At 44.8% G+C, this 21497-nt stretch overlaps 1 protein-coding gene across 2 annotated transcripts in view; it reads right to left on the reverse strand.

Annotated features, from left to right (window-relative positions):
- The window catches only part of Galm (galactose mutarotase), a 57753-nt gene extending 44400 nt beyond the window's left edge, over window positions 1-13353 (reverse strand). The window contains exons 1-2 of one of the 2 annotated variants that reach the window (XM_021149882.3): window positions 12906-13353; window positions 2042-2196 (exon numbers count right to left, since the gene is read on the reverse strand). In XM_021149882.3, the coding sequence (XP_021005541.1) occupies window positions 2042-2196; window positions 12906-13095 (345 nt within the window). In that variant the 5' untranslated portion in view covers window positions 13096-13353. Of the gene's footprint in view, window positions 1-2041; window positions 2197-8790; window positions 8911-12905 lie in introns of those variants that run through there. The other variant, XM_085832581.1, reaches the window with a different exon arrangement.
- Between the last annotated feature and the right edge of the window lie 8144 nt (window positions 13354-21497).

The following is a 21497-nucleotide window of genomic DNA, read 5'->3' on the forward strand; positions in this document are numbered from 1 at the left end:
ATTCAGTTGTAGTGATATAAAATGTACTGAGGCAGGGTTTTAAGGCATGTGCCTCAGACGGCTGAGTGACTACCTAGCTAGCACGCAGGAAGCTCTGGTTCAGTCTCCACCACCACATAAAACGGGTGATTCCTGGACTAGAGAGCTGGCTCAGCAGCTGAGAGTGCTGGCTGCTCTTGCACAGGAGCTGGCTTTGGTTTCTAGTACCTACGTCTTGTAGCTCACAACTGCCTGTAACTGTAGCTCCAGGGACCTAACACCCTCTCTGGCCTCCCTTAGGCACACACACACATACACACACATACACACACACTCAACACACACACAAACATACACACAAACACACAAATACATAATAAAAAATTCTTTAAAAAAAAAAAAACAAACAAACTGGGCTGGAGAGATGGCTCAGCAGTTAAGAGCACAGTGCTTGCTCTTCCAGAGGTCCTGAGTTCAAATCCCAGCAACCACATGGTGGCTTACAACCATTTGTAATGAGATTGGATGCCCTCTTTTGGTGTGTCTGAAGACAGCTACAGTGTACTTACATAAAATAAATAAATCAATCTTAAAACACACACACACACTAGCAATTCTAGCAAGGGAGAGCTAGAGAGAGGACAATAAAAAACTCAAGATTATTCTCAGCCACTTAGCCAGGTCAAGGCCAGCAAGGGGCACATGAGATCCTGTCATGAAAAGACGATGTAAGGAGACAGATCTTTTTGTCTGTGTTAGGAATACGTGCTAGTGAACACCACAGACAAATATAGTGGGACAGAATGAGGAACAAGCTACATCACGTTGCTGTTTTCAGGCTCCTCTGAAGATTCCTGTCCCAACGAAGGCTGGGTCCAACTTCCCCTGGGTTGAGGTTTGTTCGTGGACCTGGAATATTCTAGAGATCTTCAGCCCTAATGCTGGCGGAGCTGACATTCCCTCTCCCTTCTGCTCTTCCCAACTGTGTGATCGGGTTCTGGGTCATAGACAGGAAGCTGGTAACAGGAGCGGGAAACAGAGCGTCCAACTTCCTTCAACAGAAGAGGTAGTGGCCGGAGGCAAGAGAAGAAGCATGCTTGCGGTGGCTTTTGGCTGCCGCCCAGATTCTCATCTTCTCTTGCTAGAGCCTAGGAAGTAACCTAAGCCCAAATTCCTCTGAAGTTTTCTCCCTCACAGCTCAGAATGAGACAGGTCAGAGCCGCTGAGCGGATACACAGAGGGACTGAGAAGGAGGAGGCGGGGATCTGTCCATCCCAGAGGATCTCCCGGAACCACTTACTTTCCTGACCTTGTTTCCCAGAGATCTGCTTAGATAATGGGAGTGTTTGTCTAGAAATGGGAACCTGGAGACAACCTGAGCTAACTTTGAGGAACAAAGCAATTCGGTGGGAGGGTACACGCTAGGCATGGGGGAGGGGGTTGAGGACAGAAACCAGGAGGATTGGAGGATATGAATACTTACCGTGGAGGTGGGAATGAGGGCTTGGGGCCAGGCAGACAGGCCTGGCTATTCCACTAGCTATTCCACTAGGAGATGTCTAGCTTGGGGAGGGCGGGGGGGGGGGGTGGGGGGAGCGGGCGGTGGTGGAGGTGGGGCCAGCTTTTTCATTTGGTGACAACTCGTGGTTTTAATAAGTTTTTGTTTGTTTGTTTTTTGTTTTGTTTTTATTTTTCGAGACAGGGTTTCTCTGTGTAGCCCTGGCTGTCCTGGAACACACTCTGTAGACCAGGCTGGCCTCGAACTCAGAAATCCGCCTGCCTCTGCTTCTGGAGTGCTGGGATTAAAGGCGTGCGCCACCACTGCCTGTGAGTGCCTGTGCCGTAAGTCTCAGGGATGATCATTAATCTGTAACCCGGCTCCCTGATAGTGACATGGCTGTGAAAGCCATGCCCGACTTCCTGAGTCCAAGACTGTCACAATATGGAACAAACCTCTTCCCTGGATCCCTCCGCCACACGAGTGCTCTAGGGTCCGGCAAATACCGGCTTGAGGGGACTTGAAAGTGTGCCACGAGGAGCTCTTGTCACGCGCCCAGCTCACCTTATCAAACCCTGTGAATCCGCCATGGAGACTGTTGGGCTCTCTGTTAACGGGAAGGTGGTACTCCTTCCCACCTATGGTGAATCTTCCTTTGGCAATTCGGTTGGCTACCCTCCCAACCACTGCTCCAAAGTAGGGCTGCTTCTGGAGGTAACCTGCACAAACAGACCGGACAGATTAGCATGCCTCTAAAATCTTCCTCCAAGGATATGCAAGTGGTATGAAGCAGAGTCCTCGCTCGAGCTCAAAGTAGCCTTTGTTTGTGTGTCTGTCTGAGACTCTGCCTTTTCTGCTATGTAATCTAGCTAGGCCTCACATTTAAGATCTACCTCAGCCTCCTAGTGTTGCTATTAGGGACGTGAGGGACACGAACACTAACACCACACCTAGTTTAAGATGGTATTGTTACACAGGGTTTCATCCTTTTAGAGCCAGTAGGGTGCTAACAGTGTTTGCTGCCTAGAGATACAAGCCTGGCCACCCAAGTTCATCTCCAGAGCCCACAAATTAGAAGGCGAGAATTGACTCAACCCATCTGTCCTCTGACCTCCGCATGGGCATGGGATTATGGGATTGAAGGTGTGTACCAGTTTTTATCTTTAAAAATATTTCAGGCTGGTGAGATGGCTCAGTGGGTAAGAGCACCCGACTGCTCTTCCAAAGGTCCGGAGTTCAAATCCCAGCAACCATATGGTGGCTCACAACCATCCGTAACGAGATCTGACTCCCTCTTCTGGAGTGTCTGAAGACAGCTACAGTGTACTTACATATAATAAATAAATAAATAAATCTTAAAAAATATTTCACATATATATGTATATATTGCATGCATGTATGTTTATTTATCACATGTATATATATATATATGCCTGGTGTCCCAGAGGCTTGAAGAAAGCATCAGATACCTAGGACTAGACTTACATACAGGTTTGAGCTGCTATAGAGGTATTGAGAATGGAACCTGGGTCCCCTGCAAAGACAGCACATGCTCCCAATTGCTGAGCCATTCCTCAAATTATGCAGTCTTGAAAGAAAGCTATGACTTTTTATTCTTTAGAACCATACAATTAGGGACTAGAGAGCTGTCTCACTGGTTAAGGATTCATACTGTCCTACAGAGGACCCCAGTTCAGTTCTGAGAACAATATCAGGTGGCTCTTAACCTGCTGCAACTGCAGCTCCTGAGAACCTAACAACTCTGGCCTTGGTGAGGGCACACGCACGCACACACACACGCATGCACACACACAGAGAGACACACATACACACACACATACACACCACACACAGAGACACACACACACACACAGACACACACAGACACACACACACACAGAGACACACACACACGCATACACACACAGAGACACACACACATACACACACACACACACAGACACACACACACAGAGACACACACACACATACACACACACACACCACACACACACACATACACACACACACACAGACACACACACATACACACACACACACACAGACACACACATACACACCACACACACACACACAGACACACACACACACACAGAGACACACACACATACACACACACACATATACACACACACAGAGACACACACACACAGACACACACACACATACACACACACACACACACAGATACACACAATTACACATAAGCATATAATCACACCCAGAGAGACACACAATTTTTAATTTTATGTGTATGTGTATTTTGCCTGCATGCATATGTATGTGTGCCTGATCTGATGCATGTTTGGTGACATGGATCCCTGGAACTGGAGTTACAAACACTTGTGAGCTGCCGTGCAGCAACTGAACCCAGGTCCTGTATGGAAGCAGCCAGTGCTTCAAAAACACCATACAATTAACAAATAAAAATATCCTTTAAAGAAGGTTAAGTAAAACCCAAGAGTATAAGGCAGGCTTGCCAGAAGGGACATAGAATGCCCAGGTAAACTTGCATTCCAGAAAAGCAATGACTTATTTTAATATATGCATGCTCTTGTGTTATTATACACAGTGTAGGATGCTTACTGTAAGCTTAAAGCATGGGTCATACATTTTTATTGCCTAAGACAGACGGGTAAAATAGATACCCTCCTTTGTCTCTCATTTCTCTTTCTTACTGGTAGACCCAGTGTTGACAGTGTGGTGTGTATGGCTCTCCCTCCCCCTACCCCCCCCCCATTCTTTAGAGATGGGGTCTGTGATGTAATCCCGAATAGCCTTGAACTTAATATGTTTACTGAGGTTAACTCTGAACTTGCAGTGATCCTCCTGCCTCAGACTCTCAAGTGCTGGGATTATAGGTATGTACCACCATGCCCAGTTATTTTTCTTTAAACCAGTGACATATAAGCAGATATACAGACATGTACATGTTCTTTTTTTTTAATTTTTTTTTTTATTTTTGAGATATAGTCTGGTGTACCGAAGTCTAGCCTCAAACTGGCTTTCTAGCTCAGGATGGCTATGAGCTGATCCCCCTGCCTCTACCTTTCATGCTAAGCAAGCATTCCACCAACTGAACTATACCCCAGCCGCACATATATTCACTAAAGAGAATTATGCCATCCACATTCATTTGCAACTTTTCATTTATCTAAAGTCTAAAAATCTGTCCATCCCTAACATAGCCATCTACCGTACTCCTCCTGATGGCTACAGGGTATGACGAACACAAAATACTCCTGGGCTTTGGGGCAAGTGCCATCACTGCCATCATGACTTTGAACATAAGCACATGGTAGCACGTCTACCCCCTCCCCCCATTATCGTCGTACAATAGAAAACATTAAGGTTCTTTTGCAGACAGGTTTTTGTTGTTGTTTATATTAAGACTTCCAGTCTCCATGGGCAGGTGGCCCAAGCCTTTAATCCCAGTACTCAGGAGGCAGAGGTGGGTGGATTTCTGAGTTCAAGGACAGCCAGGTCAGAGAGGGAGCTCTAGGACAGTCAGGACTACACAAAGTAATCCTGTCTCGAGTTCCCCTCTCCCAAAGAGCTTCATGTTCCTTCCCCAAGGTGCTGTACAACTCCCACCACAGAGAACGGGATTCAGGTGTGTAAACTCTTTTCCCACAGTTGTAGGAGATTCCCAGGGTACAAACCCTGGACGCATTAGGCCAGTTACAGAGCACAGGTCCCCACTGCTCACGTGATTGGGCACACGCATTGACTGTTGTTCTGCAAGTTCCTTGCTAGTCCATGAAGCTTTGGAGTTTCACCCCTGAGGATAACTGCTAACAGTCACTGATCAATTTCTAAGTTGGAGTTGCTTTCTGAGGGCTCTGCCTTTCACTCAGTTGACACTGGGAACATTTCACCAAGGGAGACGCTCTTATTACCCTCGTTTTACAGAAAAGCCTAGCCGGGCCTTGTAACCCTTTTTCTTTCTACTTCTTTTTTTTTTTTTTTTTTTTTTTATTATTTTAAAGATTTTATTTATTATATGTAAGTACACTGTAGCTGTCTTCAGACACTCCAGAAGAGGGCGCCAGATCTCGTTGCGGATGGTTGTGAGCCACCATGTGGTTGCTGGGATTTGAACTCTGGACCTTCGGAAGAGCAGTCGGGTGCTCTTACCCACTGAGCCATCTCACCAGGCCCTTCTTTCTACTTCTTAAATGCTAGGATTATTAGTCTGGGTCACCACGCCCTACTCTGAGTCCATGCTCTTGAGCATGACGTCACCTACCAGTCATCCCTCAGTATCCCAGGGGTTTGCTCCACTCAGGACCCACCCTTCTAAGACATTCATATCCTCTATAGACTAGTGAGGCATTAACATATAACCTATGCACATTCTTTCATTATATTTTCATATAACCTATATTTACATTATATTTACATATAATCTATGCAAATTCTCTCACATTATATTTGCATATAATACTAATATATGCAAACTATGTAAATTGTTGTTACATAGTATTATTAGACAATGAATAGAAAAAGTCTAAACAGCTTTAGTACAAATACAATCCCCTCCCCCCAAATATTCTTTATTTTCTTGCTTTATTATTATTATTATTATTATTTTAATTAGTGTGTGTGTGTGTGTGTGTGTGTGTGTGTGTGTGTGTGTGTGTGTGTGTTTGAGGAGGCCAGAAGAGGACCTTAGAACTGCCTGCAACTAGTCAGGAGCAATTGTGAGCCACCCAAAGTGGCCTCTGGAAACTGAACCTAGGTCCTCTGGAAGACAAGCAGGTGCTCCCAACTGCTGAGCCGTTTCTTCTCTTGTTTCTTTCTTAAGCGGGGCTTCCTGCTATAACTAAGGCTTATGGTAGTCTTTCCCCACTGAGCCTCCAAGAAATGGGATTATAGACATGCGGCACTGGGAATATCTTTCCCAAATGTTTTCAGTACATGCTTGGTGAAGTTCACAGGTACTAAGGGAAGACTATATTTGGAAGGCACAGGTCATTCAGGTCGAGTGGCCTTACTAACATCTCTGTGCGGTGGATGGGTGGCAATCTCTGAGCCTGCTCCATTCTGTCTCCATTTTAGAAGCTGTGGCTTCAAAACCCCTTATAGTGGTTAACCAGAAAGAGCCCCAAAGAGCTAAACAACCTCGTTTTGGTTTTGCTTCCTGTGCATTTTGGCCATTTGTGCACTTGTGATTTCTTCTGCACTCTCACTAAGGGTCATGGCTGACCCTGTAACAAAAGACAGGTGAGTTAACAGAGACTAACACACCAAATGCATTTGGTCATACTATGTGACAAAAGAGACTTAGATTTAAGACAGCACAACTGGGGCTAGAGAGATGGCTCAGTGGTTAAGACCACTGACTGATCTTCTGAAGGTCCTGAGTTCAAATCCCAGCAACCACATGGTGGCTCACAACCATCTATCATGAGATCTGACACCGCTTCTGGTGTGTCTGCAAACAGCTACAGTGTACTTATATATAATAGTAAATAAATCTTCGGGCTGGAGCGAGCAAAGGTCCTGAAGTTCAATTCCCAGCAACCACATGATGGCTCACAACCATCTGTACAGCTACAGTGTACTCATATACATAAAATAATTAGATCTTTAAAAAAAAAAAAAGACAGAACGCCAAGATGAGCTAGTCGTTTTTGTGCCCATATCTGATATTGAAGATATAGAAGAAGCTAAACAAAACTACGGTTTGATAAGTGGGATTAATACAATAGTGAGAGGCTGAAGAGGAAACCCACAGGGCCTGTCTGCAGGGTCTCTGCTGGCTTTTTTGGGAAGGACTCCCTTCTCCTAGGTCTGAGGTTCTCACTGATGGGTCTTGTGGTCTGTAGTTAGTCAAGGTGGGTCAGAGAATTTCTTTTTAGCCAACATAGTCAGAAAGATAGGAGAAAGAATTGCTTTTCTATATACTGTGGCTGGCTTTTTGAAAAGTGGTTTCTGGTTTCTCGGACCCTTGAGGGAAAGAAGTCTGGTTTTCTATGGCACTGCTTTGGTGGAGGACCATGAAGGGGCCACAGGGGGCTAAGGGATGGCCAGAAGCTGCATCTAAGGACTTTACTTTGGACATCATTTTCTGAGCCCCAATTAAGCTCAAAAACATAAAGAAAAAAAATGTTGCCATGTCTCCAAAACAACAACAACAACAAAATCAAACAAACAATTTTTTGGGGGGATGTCTGAAAACTATTTGGCTTTATCTATTTTTCACTGATACTTTGAACTATCTAGCAAATGCACACAGCACTCCCACTCTCCCCATCTGTGTCAGGTGATGGAGGGAACCACACATAAGACAGAAAGGCTCCTAGGACCTCCTGAGTTTGCAAGAATCCTTCATTAGAATCCTCTTCTAGCAACAGTTACTCACACTCCCCCCAAAGATAAGCACGTGGCAGTTCTTCAGATTAGATGAATAGTTTCTAAAGATTAAACTGAGAAAGGAACGAAAGGGACAGAAAAAAACTGTCCCCAATGGTCCCTGAAAAAAAACCTTTCTCGGAAGAAACACACCGACTATTCCGAGTGGTATGAAGCCTTCCCATGAAACCAGGACTGTGAAAGGTGACACGCCCAGACCCTGAAGTGGGCATGGAGGACAGGGTTTGAATTGCAGAAAATATTGTTTATCATCCAAAGGTCAAAGTGTGAGATCAACTATTGAATTGAAAGAGTAGAAGCTAACCCTGATCAGGCTCTTAAACCAGTAGCAATTAATAAATGCTTAATGGTGGTACACAGACCTTCTGCTCCTGTGCCACCCATATCAGGCAGCCTAGGACCTGCCAGAAAAACCCTAAAATATAAAATTCTTTCCCTCAGAAGCTCCACCCATCGAACCACAGGCCCTGGGCTGTAAGAAAATGACTTGAATTGACAACCAGATATTATACCAGATATTTAATTATACCAGATATTATCTCCATGACATATTAGCAGGTTAAACACAATGAAATAAATAAAACTGCTAGCACAGTGAAAGAAGCTATTTGGGGGCAAAAGAAGGAGAAAAGATGAAAACAAGGAACAGCTTTCTAGTTAGTGACTTGGTTCACGGGGTCGAATAGGCAGGTACACATACTACAGGTCCGAAGATGTTAAATAACTCACACACTAACAGACAAAGCATTGGTTTAAACTGGGAGTTCTAGACATTCCAGCAAGGGCACCCTTGGGCATTTCCAGTATCAATTTTCAGTCTTTAACCAGAACTCTTTTGTCTCCACTCCCTGTTCAAAACCTAGATTTTCCTTCTATTCTGTTTTGAGGCAGGGTCTCAGGTATCCCTGGCTGACCTTGATGAAGGTGACCTTGAACTTCTGATCCTCCAACTTCCCACTCCCAAGTGCAGGAATTATAGGCGACCACCACCATGCCTGGGCTTAATGCATCAGGGATGGAATTCAAGTCTTTAAGCCTATATGCATGTTAGGCAAGCAGGTCACCAAGCAGGCTACATTCCCGGTGCTTTGCCCTCTGGACCTCAGCACTGTTTGTTTATGGCCAGTCACATGCTCTGTCATTGAGTTCCATCCCCAGACTTCAAAGCGGCAAGGGTTTTTTTATTTTCATTCTTTCTATGAAGGCTCTCACGGCAGTAATAGCTGGGTATTTGGTGGTAACTGGGGGGAAATGAAAGGGAAGAAGTCTTGTTGATTGTATGGACGGGTAGGCTGTTTATACCTGTGGCTTATAAGCAAGTACTCTTATCAAACGTCATAATTACTGAAAGAAGTCATAATTACTGTTGGTGGGTCACACAGATGATATTAAGGGTAGGAAAAACCCACAGGAGACATTACTAATTTTTTTCCAGGCTGTAACTAAATGATCATATATAATCTCCCCTTTAGAATTCTACAGAAGAAAGATCTCATTGCCCCAGAGAGAAGTCAAACCATTCTGACCTCTGGTCATGGCAGCCATCCAAGTAGTTTCCATAAACATCTATCTGGGAGACTGGCAGTCACAAAAGGGGCACAGTTCACAGAATTATCAGTGATTAGCACTTCCTTGTGTCTCACAGCGTTTGTGAGAGAAGGCTAGTCCCTTCACTTCAGTTTAGTTTCTTAATTTGTTTATGTAAATCTTTAAAGATTAAATCACAGTTACGGATTTACTTATTTATTCGTGTATGTGTTCAGGGGCCACACGTGCTCATACGGAGGTCTGAGGACAACTTGCAGGAGTCTGTCCTTGCAGGAGTCTGTCCTTCCTTCCACCACGTGGAAGGTCCTGGAATCAGATTTAGATCGTCAGCCTGGACAGCAAGCACTTTTATCCCATGAGCTATTCTCATGGTTCTCTTATCAGGGTCTTACTACATAGCCCTGGCTGTCCTAGAACTTGCTAAAATAGATCAGGTGCCACCAGACTCACTCTAAAATGGTTTGGCTTTTTGTTTGTTTGTTTATTTTTGAGACAGGGTTTCTCTGTGTAATAGTTGTGGCTGTCCTGGAACTTGCTTTGTAGACCAGGTGGCGTCCAACTCACAGAGAAGTGACTGCCTCTGCCTCCTAAGTGCTGGGATTCAAAGGTGTGTGCCTTTAAGCCTGGCATCTAAAATGGGGTTTAACATACTAAAATCCACCAAGGTAGTAGTAGGGAACCATTTCGTACTTTCATAGTTGAGACACTGTACTTCCTGCTGTGACATGTGCCAACCCCTACCTGTGACAAGACAGAACTCTAACGGGGCTGGGGGGGGGGAGACACTGGGTTTCCTGTGCCATGATCTTGAAGACAGCTAACATCTCAGAAAGCACTGCTTAATTAATATTCGAACCTCTCATTTGCGAAGAGCTTTCTCGCCTTTTTTTTTCTTTTTTTCTTTTTTTTTTGGTTTTTCGAGACAAGGTTTCTCTGTATAGCCCTGGCTGTCCTGGAACTCACTTTGTAGACCAGGCTGTCCTCGAACTCAGAAATCCGCCTGCCTCTGCCTCCCAAGTGCTGGGATTAAAGGCGTGCGCCACCACTGCCCGGCGCTTTCTCGCCTTTTAAAATAGCTTTTCAGCATTCAAATCACACCACAGGAATGAAAATGTCTGTCTTCACACAGCACCAAGATTTTAAAAGCTTTGATTGGGTGAAGCCATAATGCATCGTAACGAGAAAAATGCTTTAGGCTGGGGATGCTCAACCTTCCTAAGGCTGGGGCCCTTTAAGATAATCCCTCATGTTATGGTGACCACCCCTCCCCAACACAAAATTATTCCATTGCTACTTCATAACTGTAATTTTGCTACCTATACTGAATCATAATTTAGATATCTGACATATAGGTTATCTCTACAAAGGGGTGGAGACTCACAGAGTGAGAGCCACTGCTCCACAGCCTTCTCAGTCACCAGGTAGCTCAACAAGAGACCCGCTGGGGCACTAGTAAAGGAGAGTTAGCGCCTTTTGTCCAGAGTTTTTATGAATAGGTAAGGATAATCTGTTCACTAAGCCTCCAACAGGCACCCAGACTACAGTGAATAGGTTCACAATTATTACTTCCATGCCTGTAAAGAAACTGGTGCTACCTGGGTGGGATGTCACCTCCGCTCACATTTCATAATGAGTTCAAAGACATCTTGAGATTTTAGTTCAGCTCTCCTGGGCTCTTACCTCCAAACTGAAAGTGGCCTGGAGTGAGGGTGGTTGGTATGTCTCTGGTCTCTGTAGGGTGGTGGGTTGTGCCCCTCTGCATGCCCAATGAGGCAGAGACAGATGAGAAGAGCAGGTTCCCACCTGCTCCCTCTAATTCTCTTCCTGGTTCTGGAGTCCTAGGCCTCATATCAGATTCCCCCTCCACTCCACTGTAATAATCTCTTGGCGATTTTATTTCAGCACACAAAGGGGCTATTTTCCTAGCATAGAGGAGTGACTCTGTAGTTTCTAAAACTTTCTCCATCACCTGTCTGAATACAGAATGAGGAGCCAAGTCTCCACATCTTCCTACCAGCCTGTCTCTTATAACAAACAGCCTTCTCAGTTAAGTTACCAAAGAAATTCTGCTGGGGGAAAAATAATAATCTTCAGGGCTGTGGAGGCTCCAGGACAACAAAGACATAAAGACAGACAGACAGCCAAGAAGAGAACATAAAACTCAGCAATACTCTTATAATGCGTTTTGACAAGATGGGGGAGGGGGGCACACTTATTGCCTAAGGGACAAATAAAAAAAAATAAGTAAATAAGACAGGGTTTTCCTGTTAATCGCAAATGAAGAGCCAGGTTAAACATATGAAGAACCAGGTAGGTAGAAAAGGAACCACAAGGAAAACCTCAAATCCCCTTTTGTGGTACAAAGTTTGTTTACACCCATTACTGAGCAGAGCGAATTCATTCTCTTTCCATTTGCCCATTTTACTTCAGGTTTTGTTTTCTGTCTGGTTACGTGCAATGCTAAGGAATGGCAAGATATAAAATTTTCTCCTGCTGCAAATCAAACCGCAATCCAGTGATTTAATTATGTAACTGTTGAGCTAAAATCTGAGCCCACCCCCACCCCACCCCGCCACCCCCGGTAAACTGCAAGTTGAAAGTGACCTTTGTCTATCTTGTTGGGGCCACTGCATTAACAGAGCTGTAAATGCATAAATTAAGATAAAACCTGTGCATGGATCAAGATGAAACATCTGGCTCTTGCCAGTAATCCCAACACTTGAGCAGAGGAAGCAGGGTGATTGGGAGTTCGGGGCCAGCCTTGGCTACATCCCGAGTTCCAGGCCAGCTTGGGCAGAACGAGGCCCTGTCCATTAAAAACAAACAAACAAAACAGACAAACAAACAAAAAGACATGCTGCGAATTGCGCAGCTGATCCTGATGATTATGTCCACATCTTAGGAGGCCTTGTTTCTACCCCTTTCATTGAGAACATGTTTCTGAGCAGATGAAGGGCACTGTACCCTACCTACATTGATTACAACAGCCAAGCAATCTGATGAGTTTACATCAGTCCTGAATTCTAAAGCATTTCTGCTCAAGGAGGCCTCAAAGAAGATTTGACAAGAGAAAGTGGGGAGATAGTAGCAGGCGCCCGTCCGTCTTTGATTTTCATTCCTCGGAAAACCACAAGCGAGGAATACGAGCAAACCGCCCTGTGCCCCACAGTTCTAAACTCATTCCAGGGAGTTGGTCTTTCTCAGCTGACTTCCTCGTGAACAGTGACAAAGTCTGACTAAGGAGGGCCAAGTCCTACAGCTATTTGGATTAGATCCGTTTTTTTTTTCCAACCTCAAAATCCTGTTAAGTGGCTTACATGAGCCCGTTCACGCGCTTCCAAGTAAGACTGCTCCAAGCTTGGGGACCTCGGTCAGGTCCCGTGAGTGACTGGAAGAACCCGGTGTGCACAGGATCAGGAGTGTGTGCGGGCCTGTTTGGCAGGCCAAACCGTTTAGCAGCCCTTGGCAGGACGCGACCCACCTTCCAATTCCGCAAAGCCAAGCACCACGTCTGAGGCTTTCCCCTGCCTGTCTTTGACCTGCAGAGCAGTGATCGTGCAGCCCCATGAGATGATGTCCACACTCAGCTGGTCTGACCGAAGCTGGAATTTCTCCACTGTCCCTCCCCCCGAGGGCAGCTCTCCAAACACGGTTCTGGTCACCGAAACCATTGGGAAAGTTCAGGGTGTGCAGCTTCTCCTTGCTGTTCAAACTCTAGCCTGGATCACGTTTGGAAAGATAAAGTTCCCGGGAGAAGGGGAGGAACTCAGCCTAACTCCTCCCCTTTATTGCCTGGATTTAAACAGTTGACCACTCCTGAGGTCGGGGAAAATGCTCCGATGTCTTTTTAAAAATTTTCCTTTACCCGAGGTAACTGAGAAGCAAACTTTCCAGTTGAGTTTGCTGGTCTTTTCCTTCTCTAACCCCGACTGCAGTGCATGTCGGGAATAGTAGTCTTGAAGAAAATTGCAATTGCATCTTGGGGCATGTAGTTTAAAACGAACCAACTTTATTTTGCACAGGCGCGCGCGTGTAAGGCATCTTTAGGGGATCAAAAAAAAAAAAGAAAAAAAGAAAAACCACCACCACCACCACCAACAACAACAAAAAACCAGTCTCTCTCTCCTTTCCTCCTTTCTGAAAAGGTTCTCTCTTGTCCCTAATGGGCTCTGAAGAAACAAAACACATCCGGTGGACAGGCTTGGAGGCCCGCTCCTTTACCTACTAAGACATGTTGCCCATCACATTTAGTCTTTCTAAATTCCAATATCCCTATTTCTCTGCATACCTCCCCATACCTCCCCAAGATGCAGTGAGCAGAGCTGATTGGCCATTAATGCTGGTTATTAATATTGGGACAATAAGACAGATCCTACTCGGGAGGCAGAGGCAGGCAGATTTCTGAGTTTGAGGCCAGCCTGGTCTACAAAGTGAGCTCCAGGACAGCCAGGGCTACACAGAGAAACCCTGTCTCGAAAAACCAAAACCAAACAAACAAAAAAAAACCCAAAAAACAAGACAGATCCTGAGGGAATTCTGGTTAAGATCAGGGTGTAACGTGGTAGGTATAACGGTTGTTTAGAAATAGAGAGAAAGTCGTCCTTCCGCTGATTATCTATTTTGTTTTGTTCTCAAAGGACAACGCCCTCTGCTTAGGCAAACCAGACAGAGGAGGCTAGGTCTTCCTACCTGTAATCAGAGAAAACCTCAGACTTGTGTAGATGTCGCCCCCTTTGCTCCTGATGTGCAAAGCTCCTTTAAGAAGGGATTAATGAAAAAAACAAAAGAAAAGAAAGGATTGATGGTGCTTGTTTCATAAACGCATGTATTAAAAAGAAAGAGACGGGCGTGGTGGCACACGCCTTTAATCCCAGCACTCGGGAGGATTTCTGAGTTCGAGGACAGCCCGGTCTACAAAGTGAGTTCCAGGACAGCCAGGGCTATACAGAGAAACCCTGTCTTGAAAAACCAAAAAAAAAAAAAAAAAAAAAAAAAAAAAGAATTAAAGGGGCATGTATTTATTGCAGGCCAGGTACCAGCTAAGTTCCAGGTACGGTTTCTTTCTTGTATCCTTTGCAAGTTTAAGTGTGTACAGTTTGGAGAAGACCCTGAGGTCCTTAAATCATTATCTTGCTTTAGTCTTATAATTACTTGCCTGCAATTTCTGACTCTGGGAGCCTAAGGAGATTATCAGAAATCTCCACCTTTTAGATTTATTTATTCTATGTGTTGAATGTTTTGCCTGCAAGTGTGTTGTGCACCACATTCATGCTAGGAACCCACGGACATCAGAAGTGGGTGTTCGGTGCCCTGCAATTGGATTAATAGATGGTAGTGAGCTACCAAATGGGTGCTTGGAACTGAATACTGGTCCTCTGTAAGAGTAAGAAATGCTCTGAATTGCTGAGCTATCTCTCTAGACCAGTACACATTTTAACTTTAATTTTTTGTTTATGTGTGTATGTGAATGTGGATTTATGCCTATGTATGCAGTGCCCATGGAGACTGGAAAGGGGCATTGGATCCCCTGGAACTGGAATCCTACATAGGTAGTTGTAAGCCACTTGACAAGAGGGTTGTGAGAGACCTGATCTTGCATTCAGACTCCATCTTAGAAAACCTGAGCTGAGGTTGAACTTGAGTTAACTAACAAGTTGGCACCTAGCACCAGTTTCCAGGTTATTCCCTAATAAATCTATACCTCCCGGTTACAAGCGTGCCCCTGGCACTTCAGTTCCTAACAACCATCAATCAGGAGGAAAGCAGAAGTTAAGTTTATGGTTTGGGTCCTAGCAGCAGCCAATTATGTTAATGGCCATAATGATCCCCCTCTCCCCAATCAGATGTGTGCCAGGCTAGATACCCCACTTCTTGCCTCTATAAATACCTGCTTAAAATTAGACTTGGGGCTTCACTCTCCAGTCTTGCTGTGCCAGTGATAATGGTGTGGCCTGTGCTCCAGCTTGTAAATAAAAGACTCTAATGTGATTGCCTCAGAATCAGCTCCTCAGTGGATTTTGGGGGTTTGAGAAGGCTGAATGATCATAACAGGCTGGGGACCAAACCACCACCACCACCACCACAGACCGCTCCCTCACCCCCATCCTCCCGCCCTTGTCCTCTGTAAGAGCAGTGTTAAGATCTTGGCGACAGAGCCATCTCTCCAGCCCTCTTCTTTACTTTTCATCATCTCTTGGGCCATTCTGGTGTTGATTATCTGGGACTAGATTTAAAAAAAATGAAGGTTTCATGGCTAAGTCTGAGTTTCTCCTTTGATGGCCTAGGATTAGGAAAGTGTTATTAGGATCCTCAGTAGGACCCTGAGATTAAAATACCTCAGTCTTTCATTGCTTAATCTGCAGCTCTAGATGGATTCTGGCTCTAGGAAGAAGAGGTCTGGGAGCCTAAAGAAGTGTATAACTCAATCTATCTGTATTTCCGGTCTTGATTTAGACTCGGTGAGGATGGAAACACAGTGTGGAGACGCATCTGTGATTAGAAAAACAGGAGAACTGAGCTCATGTTCCTGCAATCAAATGCCAATAAACAACTGTCTCACTCGTTTCTGACTGTGAAATATGAAGAAGGCTTAAGCATTCATGCTACAAAGCCTCAATTATCCCTCTCGAAATTCGGCAAACTCTGATAGGGAAGAAAAAGAGCTTGCAGCAGGCTTTAGTAAAGTACAATGTCTAATATCAAAAAGACCCAAACAAGTCAAATTACAGACTGTGCGTCCCCTCACACAATAACCAAAAGGCACTCTTGTACACTGCTCATCACACACTCTTATAGATTCTGCAAGTCTCCTCAGCCCACTTACCGTGTGTGCCTGACTCATACACAGGCCCTTTCAGCAACACTGTGCTAGCAACGATGCCTGAGAACCCTCTTCTGTGAGTGGGAAGACCACATTTTTTTATTTCTCAGCCTCCAGTTCTCAGTGTTCTGCCAAGCTCATGCTGCCAAGGGAAGAAAGACACCTTGGGTGGCTAGCACCAAGCGTAACCAGAGACGTTCCTATTGCTTAACTTGGCGAATGAAGCATACCATATTTCCCTAAGATGTGAAGGGTACCGGTCTTGATTTTCTTTCCCTGTGGCTTTGAAGTATTTAGCGTGGTAAACAAGACTGGCCTGTGTGAGCTACAAACCTTGCTCCTTTTTTAACCAAACAACCCATTTTCTTAACCTCACATCATTATTCTACATGCAGAGCCTTAATCGACAGCAATGTTCATGACCACTGTCTGTAAGGAGGTCAACATCAAAGCAGCAATGGAGGAATGAACCACTGTTAAATACTACCAGCTATTTAATTTTGCTTTTTGGATAAATCCTGGGGGTTAAGTTAAATACTACAGACTGTGGTGATATTTTTGTAAGAAGAGTTACTTAGCTTCTTTCTCAACCAGAGCAGAGGTGTGTAATACAACCAATTCAAACTCATCCCCAACTAGTTTACAAAGAAATTAAGAAGGCTAGGCTGATTCCATGACAGGCTTCAGATTGGCAGTTCAGGACTATGCCTAAGAGCTGGGAAAGTCCAGGCAAGCCCAAGCAAGTCAGTTACTAGAAAACCAAACCAAACCAACCAACCAACCAAACAAACAAACAAAAACCAGGCTTCGGACAGTTAGTTAGAAACTGCCCTGCTATCAGAAGCTGCCCAAACCACATGGCCTGAGGCAAGGAAAATGGGTCAGCAGCAGTTTCCAGACCCTGTGCCCCATTAATGGTTCTGGAATGTCCCTAGAGATGGACTCAACAGATTAAGATAGAGGTCACTTACCCTGGAATTCCTCTAAGGTGCTTTAACTCAAGCCTGCAAGCTCACTTCACGGTGTCTCTATTGTGGTAAATCTCCAACCCCAACAAGCCCATGCAAAAACATACCTCAGTTATAAAATTTATAAGCTGCACGCCTAAATTGGGCAGATTACCACTACACTACTCTATTCCCCAGCTGAGATTCCCTCCATACTTGTGGCTTCTCTGCGCCATGTGGTTCTGCTCCATCTTCCTTCCACATCCTCTTGCTCTGTCTTCTTCCTCCCTCACCCCTACTCTTCCCCAGCTCTCTAAAACCTCCAACCCCACCTTTCCCTTCCAGGGACCAATCACAGGCTGTAGCCTTTACTTGACCAGTTAAAACGGGGAGAATGTTCACATGAAATTACCTGAGTATATGATCTCCTCGGCTCTTAGGGGCAGCCCAGCCCCTCTTGAGGAAGCAGAGTTAACATTAGAATACAAACAGTACCAGGGCATCCCACAACACTCTATCTTGGTAATGGGAGCCCCCAGCACGCTGGACTTAACTTCTGCAGAATAGGACACTCCTTGTGTTTATGTACTATTGGAGTCGGGATATCAGCAAATCAAGGACCCTTACAAAATGAAACTCAGACTGTGGTGATTTTATTTTGTTTTGACAACTTCTGGGGAAAGAGGGGTTTAACCCCTAATCTACTCTTCTAACTGCTGGCCTGGCTACCTCCTCAGCGGTGTAACCCAGGCTGTTTCTCCTGGCCATGTGTTCACTGTCCATCTCCCCTAATGGTGGCTCCCTCTGTCTTCCTTGTTCTTCCTCCTCCAGCCCCACTACCGCTAACTCCTCCAATAATTGCCTGTAGCCAATTTTATTTAACCAATAGTTTAAAATCAAGGAACAAAGTTTGCACAACAAAAGCTTGTAAACAGGAAAAGTCACTGGCAGTCCTAGACCTTCCGGTATAGAATTTAGCATTACAATACATAGCAACAGACCAAACCTCAGCAAGGTGCCAGGCTGAACAGTTAAAGAATAAGGCTTGCTTCTTTTCAGTGGGGGCATAGTCCTCTAAACAAGCCAGAGGCCTGAGGATATGTGAGCTCATGGACCCTGGGTTCTTCATGACACAAAAACTTCAGGATGTACTGCACCCAGCACCTCAGCTCCAGGACTCACAAAGGTGACTCTGAAGCCTTAAGCTATTGACAGGCAGCTGCAATAGTAAACTCTTAGTCGGCCTGGAAAGACACCGGGACGCGGTTCTCTTCCACCAGGTTGATCTGTTCCCTGTTTTCTCTCTCTCCCTCTCCTTCTCCCCCCTCCCTCTCCCCCACCCCCAAAGTCCAGGCTCCCACGCTGTTTATTGTTGGCACCCCTCCTGACACGCAGGACTCATTACCTGAGGTAATTCCTTCTGTTTTCAAGACAAATGTTTTGGTTTTGTTGTTTCACTCAAGTATTAATTCCAAGACTCAATTTTGTTATCTTAATTTTTGGAGCACTTCATACATAAGTATTAGATTTATGTTATTCCCGCCCCTTCAACTTCCCCTAACCCTTCCCATGTCCCTCACTCCCTCACAAATTCATGGCTTCAGCTTTTAAAATTATTAGTCACATGTATACATTATAATTATGTAACCTACCGAGTCTAGTTAGTGTTGTTTGTGTGGACATGTATTTAGGGCTGATCACTTGGGACTGGGTCATTTATTAGGGATGCTCTCCCTGCAGAAGCTGAATCTCCTTCTTTTAGCACCCATTGATTGGTTGCCTGTAGCTCTTCATCTAGGGATGAGGCTGTTAGCATTCTGTCTAAGCTCCACCCCACTGTTACCTGGCAACATCCAGGTATGCTCTGCCCCACAGTTACCTGGCAACAGTCAGGTAGGCCCAATCCACTATAAAAGGGGCTGCTTGCCCCCTCCTCTCTCTTGCCTCTTGCTCTCTTGCTTCTCTCTTGCCCTCTTGGACTTTTCCCTTCCTGCCTCCCTTCCCCATTCCCTTTCTCCTCTCTCCACGAAGAATGGTACCCCAACCTCTACTTCTCTTCTCTTCTCTTCTCTTCTCTTCTCTTCTCTTCTCTTCTCTTCTCTTCTCTTCTCTTCTCTTCTCTTCTCTTCTCTTCTCTCTCTCTCTCTTCCTCTCTCTCTCTCTCTCTTCCTCTCTCTCTCTCTCTCTTCCTCTCTCTCTCTCTTCCTCTCTCTCTCTCTCTCTCTCTCTCTCTCTCTCTCTCTCTCTCTGCCTCTACTACCCTCTAAACTCCCCTCTCCATGATCTGAGAAAACTCTATTCTATACTATACCATGGTGTGGCTGGTCCCTCAGGGAGAAGGGATGCCTTGGCATGGGCCCGTTGAGACATTCCTTCCCCCATACCTCACACCCCCATAGAATGGATCCCCTTATATCTCTTTATCTTTTTATAGACACATCAGAGGCCTTGTGAAATAGTTCTCATCCACGTTAACATGTCAACTGGTGCTATCATTATGCAGGTCTAACTTAGGTAGTCATATTGTCAAGATTTCATGGGTGTCACATGTAGAAGAAACTGTCTTGCAGCAGACACCAGACTTGATATTTTCACACACACCACACACCATACACACACACACATTAAAAAAAAAAAAAATGTGGCCTCCCTTCCCCCAGCCTGGAACCTGCTTGCTCAAGGGTGGAGCTACCGGCTCATTCGTCCTGCCACGCCTACTGCTGGAACCTGCCTTTGCCGCCTGGAGGCACACACGTGTTCGTCCTGCTACTGGACCCTGAGTTACTTGGCGGGATATTGGGTTCCCTCCCCCTTCCTTTATAACTGAGTGTCTGAAAATAGTAAAATTGAGCTTTGATCAGGATGTTGTCTTAGCTCCATTGTTTCTTCCGCCCCGTCTAGATTCCTCTCTTTTCAGTTCGAACTGCCATTCTCAGTTGAACAGTTCGTGTTGTGGACTGCGGGCAGGCCGCAACAAAAAAAGAACCCAATCCTCCCAAAACTCGAATTTGTTATATTTGAGTTCAGAGGAAAACTACCTGTATCTAAAACCCAGGAAGACTGGGGAGACTCCACCAAGTCCACAAGAGGTAGAATTCTTTGTGGTTCAAGTCAACCCAATTTCATCAACCATTTTGGATTGTTCCTGGGGAAAGCAAGATGGAAGGTGCAAGAGGGTTATTCAGAAAGATGACTACATTTGAACATGTATGCATGCCATTAACTTATCAAGTATTGATGAGTATGTCCCAAGAATTGTGCTAAATGATAGTTACACATTAACAAATTAAGACATGGTCTTTGCTTTCAAGGAACTTACTATTCAACATAATATAACCCTCTTCTACCTTCTAAAAGACTCCAGTACAAATTTCATTATCTACCAGTGCCCAATGAAGCAATGTACTGAGACTGGCTTCAAGGTTTGTAGATGTTTGAATCTTGGAAGTGGTGACTAAGGATGAGTGTGTCAAAGACCAGCTTTGATATCCAGGGTAAACTAAGGTGGGGCTTACAGTCTTGATTGACTTCTTGAATGCTCCTTGGGGTGCCAATGAGAATTTCTTTTCCGGGCTGATGAAGAATTCCTTTAGGGGCTGCAAGAGGCTAGTGAAAAAAATTTCTTGGGAACAGCAGAGGGCCATTGAATAAACTCATTGGAGGCCACAATAGGCTGGTAAAAAAAAGAAAGAGAAACGGGGAAAAGAATCATACACACACACATACAAACACAGACATATACACATAGACACATGCACACAGACAAACACAGACACACATAGACACACACACAGACACACACACATAGACACATATACACACACAGACAGACACACAGACACATACACAGACACACAGACACTCAGGTGCATGATGACTGAAGCAAACTTTAATAAGCTCCAACAATTTCACATACATACATACATACATACATACATACATACATACATTCATACACATTCACACACTGGGTAGATGGAGCAAAGCCTCAACCACTTCCCACACATGCACATACACATATTTTTGGTGATGAAGCAAATGCCAACGAGCTGGCTCCAACCACTTTGCATACACATATGTACACATGTTTGGTGGATGGAGCAAAGCTTCAATGAGCAGGCTCCAAAAACTTTATTTTTTTTTCCTTCTACAGCTTATATATCCCAGCACAACCTTTCAAGCAGTAAAAATTACAATGTGATTACATTCTACTTTCCTTCTAGTGAATGACTATGAAAGGAACAGTCTGTTCCCTACTACCTTTACAAGAAATAGCATTACACAGTACGGGAAAAGAAAAAAAAAA

The sequence above is a fragment of the Mus caroli genome, unplaced genomic scaffold, assembly GCF_978045245.1.
Source record: "Mus caroli unplaced genomic scaffold, Mus_caroli_1 scaffold_18, whole genome shotgun sequence".
Taxonomy (NCBI): Eukaryota; Metazoa; Chordata; class Mammalia; order Rodentia; family Muridae; genus Mus; species Mus caroli.